The 8567-nt window shown below is 39.9% G+C and overlaps 1 protein-coding gene across 1 annotated transcript; it reads left to right on the forward strand.

Annotated features, from left to right (window-relative positions):
* The first annotated feature begins 624 nt into the window (after positions 1 to 624).
* On the forward strand, positions 625 to 7217 carry LOC127814246 (polyamine oxidase 1-like). The gene is made up of 10 exons (XM_052355625.1): positions 625 to 865; positions 981 to 1230; positions 1325 to 1453; positions 1532 to 1593; positions 1693 to 1847; positions 3409 to 3552; positions 4644 to 4793; positions 5948 to 6202; positions 6417 to 6498; positions 6623 to 7217. Exons 1-10 carry the CDS (start codon positions 811 to 813, stop codon positions 6838 to 6840), a joined length of 1500 nt encoding a protein of 499 aa, XP_052211585.1. The 5' UTR covers positions 625 to 810; the 3' UTR covers positions 6841 to 7217.
* Positions 7218 to 8567: the final 1350 nt, after the last annotated feature.

The raw sequence follows: 8567 nt of genomic DNA on the forward strand, positions 1-8567 counted from the left end.
GAAAACTCTAAATTGATAGTGTGAAATGTAACCCACAACCATTTTGAGAACTATAATACTCATTTTAGGCAAATTTAGGAGGCATTTCTCCAAGATTAACCCCAAGTACTCCACTTTTTCCACTATCCCAAGATTTTAAGCATGCTTCACAAGTTGAAGAAGTCATGCATCGAGGTAGTGACATGTTCTCCAAGTGAATGGATTGTCTTGGGCTAGAAATAGCCATTGACCACTAAGGTTGACGGTGGTTTGTAGCTTTCAAGGTCGGACTTAGATTAATATATTTGAACACAAATCACTTGTTTAAAGAGTTTTTTTAAGAAATCATAAGATTAAATTCTCTTCGAAATTCTAGTCAACTTAAGATGATGTGGCATTCACACGAGATGATGGTACAGCCTCCAAACACATTATGGGTAGATGGCTTTCAATTTGAAAAACTCAATCGGTTGACATAGGTAGGTTGTTTTATTCTCTAAGGAAGGATGGGAGAGATTTAAATAGTGAGAATCATAGTACATTTTAAAAAGTAAGTAAATGTCATTATTTAACAAAAGAATATTAACTGATACAAATTTAAAATGTGAAGAAAAAACTCCACTACTTGTCAAAAGCACTTTTGTGATGTGAGATGATGGTGATGATGGGGGAGGGAGAGGGAGAGGGAGAGGGAGGGGGTGTTGATGATGATTAGGAAATAATCTGAGAGGGAAACTATAAAAACTGACTGCCGCGGTTCCTGCCACCCAACCCAACCCATCGCCATCCAATCCCAACCATTTCGCTCCTCTTCCTTCGCTCTTTCTTTTCATGGAATCCCCAGCTCGCTGCAGCTCGGTCATCATCGTCGGGGCTGGTATTTCCGGTAAAATTCCATATAAGCCTAACAAAGAAAACACCAACAAAAACATCAACAAATATTCTCTCTCTCTCTCTCTCTGTACAGATACTTACATTTGTCTCTCTGTATGTACGTCTAGGTTTGTCAGCGGCTAAGGTGCTGGCGGAGCACGGCGTCGACGACGTCGTCATCCTGGAGGCGTCGGACCGGATCGGAGGCAGGATCCGGAAGGCTGAATTCGGGGGTGTGTCGGTGGAGCTCGGCGCAGGCTGGATCGCGGGCGTCGGCGGCCGTGAGCCCAACCCCGTTTGGGAACTCGCCCGGAAATCCGACCTCCGGACCTGCTTCTCCGATTACAGCAATGCGCGCTACAACATTTACGACCACAGGTTCGTTTTCCTCTCCCCCTGCGCTACATTGCGCCGGCCGGTCAAACCAAATGCACTCACTCATAAACTCTTGTTTCTGGGTTTGTTAATTCAGTGGGAAGATTTTTCCGAGCGGACTCGCCGCTGACTCGTACAGGAAGGCGGTGGACTCGGCCATACAGAGGCTCCGGACTCAGGAGGCCAACCTCGACGCCGATTCCTCTAAACCTTCCGAACCGCTATCGTGAGCAACTGAGATTTACGATACTTGTCGGTACCAGCTTTTGTGTTCGTTGCATTAACTAGGCTTTCGTTTTAACAGGGTTCCGAAAACGCCAATAGAACTGGCCATCGATTTCATCCTGCACGACTTCGAAATGGCAGGTGGGTCTCTTAATTTTCTCTGCAGCCAAACCCGTGTTTAATTTGTAGATATTGTCGTTGTATATATTGTGAGAATTGGGTTTTGGTTTTTGCTTTCAGAGGTTGAACCCATATCGACTTATGTGGACTTTGGGGAGAGAGAGTTCTTGGTTGCGGATAAGCGAGGATACGAGCATTTACTGTACAAGATGGCAGAAACTTTTCTGTTAACCTCCGAGGGTAAAATCGTGGACAATCGCCTGAAGCTTAACAAGGTAAAGAGCGGAAATCTTTGTCGATTTTGTATCTGTATCGATTGGGTTTCTCATGAAGCCAATCATCGAGGGTGAAAACAGAGAGGTACTTTTGATTAGTTTACGAATAGAAGAGATAAAAAGGAACAGAAGAATAGAAAGCTGTAGTGCAAAAATCCCAACTCTGTTTTTTATGCAAACACACCTTTTTTTTGTTTTTGTTGTTGAGATTGATTGACCCACTTCTCTGGATAACGTCATTTACTGGAAGCTGCTCCTTTTGTATTCCGTTCTATTTGTCATCTTCTACCATGTTATGGGTATGAGAGAACTACTGGGTGGGGCCAAAAATCCCTTTCTGGGTTTCTTTTTATAATTCTGAAACTGTCCAGTAATCATCTTAAGAGATGTTAAGTTAGATCAATGTACCATCTGCAACTAATATCTTGGTGGGTTTTGATCTCATTGTGTGCCTAAAGAAAGATGGGTAGCTTCTTGAGGACTCTCCATGAATCCACAGTATGGTACCTGTTGTTTTTAAAAGAATTAGACTCATAAAACTGATCAGATATATGTGTATTTTGTTCGTTTGTTAGTTAGTTTTCATTTGAAGCCCCAAGCAATTAATTAAGGCCTTCACTACTGTTACCCCATTGCATCAGAAGAGGTCCCACTCTCCACTATCTTGCGCAGTGTGCATATGGACCGTGATTTTCTCTTCGTCTAGAAATTGACCGAATACATGAGGTTTTGAGAAGGATAGGACGTCATATTAACTCGAAATAGGAAAAGAAATGAACGGTGTTGTCCTTGTCCTCATTTAATGGAATTGTTGTTTTGCTTTCCCCAATATCTCTCTCCCCCTCCTGAAACTCTGGTTTTCGTACTGAAATTGATATGGAAATGGAAAATGGAAATACAAACACCTTTTGGTCTTCTTCCCACTAGCCCACATTGAAATTGAGAAATCAGCATTAATGGGTAATGGTGGCATTAATATCTGCTGTAATCCTGCAGAGATTCTTCTTCTATATATGAATGAACATCACCTACCCTCGTCACATGCCTCAAAACTGTAAGATAAAATCTTTTCTTAAAGAGCGAGTCACCATGGTTCGCATTTGCATCTGCCTTGAGCAAACTCAAGGACACACACAATACCCCCCATGAACCAGCTCCCTTCTATTACTTTATTTTTCAGCACAGATTTTCTTGGTTTGACTGCAGGGGATAGGCTGGCCTTTGTCTCTTTGCTTCTAAAACCTTTCTTTCTCATTATGTCATTTTATGCCTGGATATAGACATTGATTTAGATATGTAGGTCCTCTTGGGTTTGCAAACACGCACGCAGGTCTAGCTTGTTGCGTCCTTTTGTATGAATTGTATATTGAACTCTGTAACTTGTTACATTTGTCTGTTTTGGATTTTTAGTTTCTATTCTATATGTATGTCTTAGCTTTTGGCTCAAACAAAGCAAGTGTATTGATTATTTTTAGCTCTAGTGTTGTTATGGACATATGAATATGATTTAATTGTTTCATCCATGGATCTTTTTTTTTGGGGGGGCGGGGGGGGGGGGCAGGTAGTTCGAGAATTACGGCACTCAAGGAGTGGTGTTAGGTTGGTGACGGAGGATGGATCTGCTTACGAAGCTAATTACGCGATTTTGTCTGTTAGCATCGGCGTCCTGCAAAGCAACCTTATCTCCGTCACCCCACCCTTCCCCGTAAGTACCCTTTTCTCCTCCATCTCAACTCAAGAATTGCTTTCGAAAATAAATAATATTTCTGGAACTATATACACGTAAGTAGCAATGCAATCTCCAGTTGCTTAATTAGTTAGTATCATAGTATCATAACAAACAATATAATATGATGCAAAATCCATCCATCCATCATGGTAACCTAATCAAGTAAATCCATGTGGGGTCAGGGATAAAAGTTGGGTCCCAGGAGGTGGGAATGCTGACAATTAATATTTGGGGTTGTCCATTGATATATAATTGATGTTTGACTGGTTGATGGCAGACTGCGTTGATATTCGTGCTGTCTTTTGTATGTGTGAACCACTGTTTGCATAATCCACAGTTTCTTCTGCAATCAACTGGCTCATCAATGACACTTCCCCAATTGCCGCCTGGTAGGCCAAGTATGCTGTATGCAGCCTTAAGGTGGCAAATGGCAATGCGTGCTACTGTTCATTTTTACCTGCTGACAGCTGGTTTGCTTCTTTTCTTTCCTTTTCTGGGACTACATCTCCAACATTTTTTTCAAACTCCATTCTCATCAGCACTTAATATTTGTTAGGTAACTTGGAGAGGAAGTTCACCCTTTTGTTGATTATATATGGGTCTAATTTTTTCAGTAGTCTCTTAATTAAACGTGATTCCAATAGCCCTGAAATGTTGGATTAATTAATGTGAGTGTTCTTTAATGCTGGCATGGGTTTGAAACTTGAAAGCCATCACTTAATAGTTAATTGTAAATTCCTTTCTGAGATCAAGCTAGTTCGGTTTCATTGGGATGAATCTCATAAGGATGTTAATTGAAAAGCTACTCTTGATCATCATTTGAAAGGTTCTGATTTTGTACCTGGAAATTCTTAACATGATGAAGTAGATGGGCTTAACATAATGTGCTGCTGAGACATTAGTGTTTCTCTTTGATAACTCATTGATTTTAGGTTTTTAAAACACAAAAGTCTGCTTAAATTAGTTATTTGATACAGTTGCTTGTTTCCTTGTGGTCCTTTGTGCTATTATATATTGTATGTTTTATTCTATTTTAAAATAATCATATGATGAAAATTATGGCACAGAATTGGAAACTGGAGGCCATTGAGAAATGTGATGTGATGGTGTACACAAAGATCTTCTTAAGATTTCCATACAAGTTCTGGCCTTGTGGAGCCGAAAAAGAGTTCTTTATATATGCCCACGAGCGAAGAGGCTACTACACATTCTGGCAGGTCCGTCTATAATTAAGTGTTACTTTCTGCAATTCAATTGGTGTCTTTAACTTGTTGCTTTATGGAATGGAGTGTTGATTCATTTTACAGTGGGTATCATTTCTTTATCCTTCTTATTGGAAGAGAAAACCGTGTGCTTCAAGATTGAAACTTGAAAGTTGGGGACTGTTGTGACGATATGGACTCACTTGGATGGTGGGTACTACCCCAATCAAAGTTTAGAGGATTCCCACCATCTATATAGGGGCGGGGCCACATTCTCTTTTGCATCTTCGTCTGGTTTACTAATTATAATTGACAGGCCTAGTGTGTTGCTTGTCATCTCGCCAAAAAAGTTGAGAGAGATCTACAATATTTAGCAGCGAAAGCTTGTTACATATATAGATGTAATCATTCGTTTCTTTTCTTTTCTTTTCTTTTTTTGCTTGATAATTGGAGGCCATCCATCACTATCCACGACTATATATGTTCATTGAGGCAAAAGAAATTAGGATTCTTGGATATAGATCCTTGGGGCATGGATAATAATTGATACAGTCCTAACATTACAGGATCAGGATTAGGTCTGATCACCTCTTTAGTACTGGGACACCTTAAGCATTAATGATTACTTTCAGTTACCTGGAAGAATCCCAGAGAGCCTGTCACTGTAACACACTAGAATATGTTTTGAAATGGCCCTTTGTGTTCATATGCAAGCGATAGAGACGGCCCCAGCGCCATTATTTTGTGACTCGGTCAACTACTATGAAATAGCAACGTTCTACTGCAGACAACAAAGTCTAAGTCTTGCATCATTCATTCATTCTTCCTTTTACAACAATGTGACGTTTGTCTCTTCCTCAAAGCCAACAATTTAGCTGTACGGAAAGGCTCTCTTCTCTGCGTGCATCTTGCATGTCGATTTCTGAATCATCGTTGAAAGGAATATTTCTTGGTTTGCTAGCTGGGTGTAGAAGAAAATAAGGTTGGACGTCCTTGTCGCGCATGGGCTTCCCCAAGGACTTCCAGTTCCAGGATCTTTGGTTGTCTTTATATGAGCGACTTTTGATTATATCATCTTCATCTGTCATCCATTTGTTAAGTCTTAAATTAGCACTCAACAAATTGCTCCAAGCTGGCTGCTCATTTTGTCTGTTTATTTGCTGCCTCAGCACATGGAGAATGCATTTCCCGGGTCCAATATTCTTGTGGTGACACTGACAAATGGAGAATCTAAACGCGTTGAGGCTCAGTCAGACCAAGAAACTCTTAAAGAAGCCATGGAGGTGCTAAGAAACATGTTTGGGCCCCACATACCCGATGCCAGTGATATTCTCGTGCCTCGCTGGTGGAACAACCGCTTCCAGCGGGGCAGCTACAGCAACTACCCCATCTATTTCAATCAACAAATCATTAATAACATCAAGGTACGTAAGTGCTGCCATTTATCCTACATTTTCTTCAACTGATTGGTAATGCACGTACGGGGCCACTCTATTGAGGATGATGAGTTCAACAAAAATACCAACCAAAATTGTACAAACCTTTCCTTGCAACTGACTCACAATGTTTGAAATACAACTGGCTCAAAGGCTGGCTGACCCCTAGAAACTGTCGTTTTGCGCTTTGTTTGCTCATCAGGCACCGGTTGGACGGATTTTCTTTACCGGAGAACACACAAGCGAGAGATTTAATGGTTATGTTCATGGGGGTTACCTTGCAGGTAAACAAATGAGATTCTTCTTCTTCTTCTTCTTCCTTTGCTTTTTTCACCCTTAATAATAAAGGATCTCTGCTGATAACGAGTCAATTATGTGTTCATTTTTTGTTCCGACCATGTGGAGCAGGTATAGACACTGGCAAGGCCTTGTTAGAAGAAATAAGGAGTGAAGGAAGAAAGAATGAAAATCCAACTTTGCTGCTAGAACCCTTCTTAGCGATAACCGGGTCACTAACATCCGCGCAGGCAGCCGCAGAAGCAGTATCAAGCCTCCACAAATGTGAGATTCCCAGGCAACTCTTCCTCAGCAGCAACAATCATGGACTTCCAGAGGCCATCTTGTGACTAGAGGAATCGCTCCATGAACCGTGCTTCGACCACCGCCCATTCGACAAAGAGTTCCCAAAGGGTGTGAATGGGAGTTCTGCTGGGGAGGGAGGCTGTGAATTCACGCCATAGACAAGGCCAACAAAATTGACACGAGAAAAAGAAGAAGAAAAACAGCAAAGAATGGATATGGAAGAAAAAGACGAAGAAGAAGAAGAAGAAGAACTGCAAAGGGGCATAGGCTGTAGGAAACAAATGCTTATTCTGTTGTGTTGGGGAATGCATTGGATTTTCAAGAGGTTGGCAATGGAGGGAGGGAATGTATTGGATTTAAATTGTATTGCTGACTTGATCAAATACAAATGAATTTACTGTCTTCTTTGACGTCATTGAACTCTTCCTTCTTTCTTTTTAAAGTAGTTAATCGACCCTCCTAATATGGTTGAAAGAAAAAAAAAAATAGTCCCCAAAATATAGGTTGAGCAGTCGGGCAAACAATATATCAGGTTTGTACCGATGGCTCGTGAGTTCGATTATTGTCTTACGCAATGAGATAAAGTTTCACACCTGTGATTTACCTCTTTTATCGAAATTGAAGGCACGAGCGACAGAAGCCGTGCAAGGACGATCATCTTAAGAAAAAAGAAAATAAAGTAAAATACTTTGAAACTTTTTTAGTTTGGGTCATTAGTTGAGACACTTTTTGTGAATCAGAAATGCTTTTAAAAGTTCTTGTAATTTAATTAATATAATTTAACGAAATTCATAATAAAAAGAGGGGCATCTTTATAAAAAAAAAAAATTTAAAAGCATTTTAAAATTAATGAGCCCACTTAAAGTGAGAATATAAAAGTTACTTTTTATAAGAATTTTATTTTAGAGTATTTGAAGATATTAATATTAGAGATAATTTTTATAATTATTTATAATAAAGCCTTTTAAATCTATTAGTAATAAAGTTTTATATACATGTTATAAGAGTGTTCATTCTGTCAAATTGATACCAAAATTTGGACCAAACCGAACTAGCTTGATCCTAACCGAACTAGACTTTTTTTTTCTTTTTCTTGTTCTCAATATAAATTTTTTAAATATATATATATTTATATATATCATCCAAACCAAAAGTTTCTTTAAAAAAAAACATCCAAACAAGAATTAACATAATTCAATATTCTAAATTTAACTTTGATGATGCGAAAGCCGATCACCCTCTCCTGCCTCAAACCAACTACCTACAAAAAATGAAGTCAGGAACTTACTCCCCCGTGATCACTCCGACGATCAAATCAATTCACTGGTTCATCACAAGTTTTCAGTATACAATCGAGAACCTAGAAAAAAAGAGGAATCCCTTACTTGTCTTGGTTGCCTTTTTTTTATCCTTTTGCCAGGATAAGAATTCTCTTTTTGAATCACCGGGATCCCGATCATGTCCCTTGTAAAGCCACGATCTTAATGATATGGATATGGTAATCATCTCCGAAGGGTTCGGGATAATTCCTATCTCTATGATCCTCGGAGCGATGATTGAGGCCGAAGAATTCGAGGAATCTTTATTGAACAATAGGTTAGCCGGTTTGTTGAGATGCCTCTGCCACGTGTCCTTCCCAAACTTAGGCTAGATGGCGACCTTAAATTGACCCCCCGGTGAACACGTGTCTTTGCTATTACTAGTTGTATTCATGAGGTATAGGAGTAATTATAAACTCGAGGGCCTTCTCCCTCATCACTTGCCCCCCCCA

This window comes from Diospyros lotus, chromosome 12, assembly GCF_014633365.1.
Source record: "Diospyros lotus cultivar Yz01 chromosome 12, ASM1463336v1, whole genome shotgun sequence".
Classification (NCBI taxonomy): Eukaryota; Viridiplantae; Streptophyta; class Magnoliopsida; order Ericales; family Ebenaceae; genus Diospyros; species Diospyros lotus.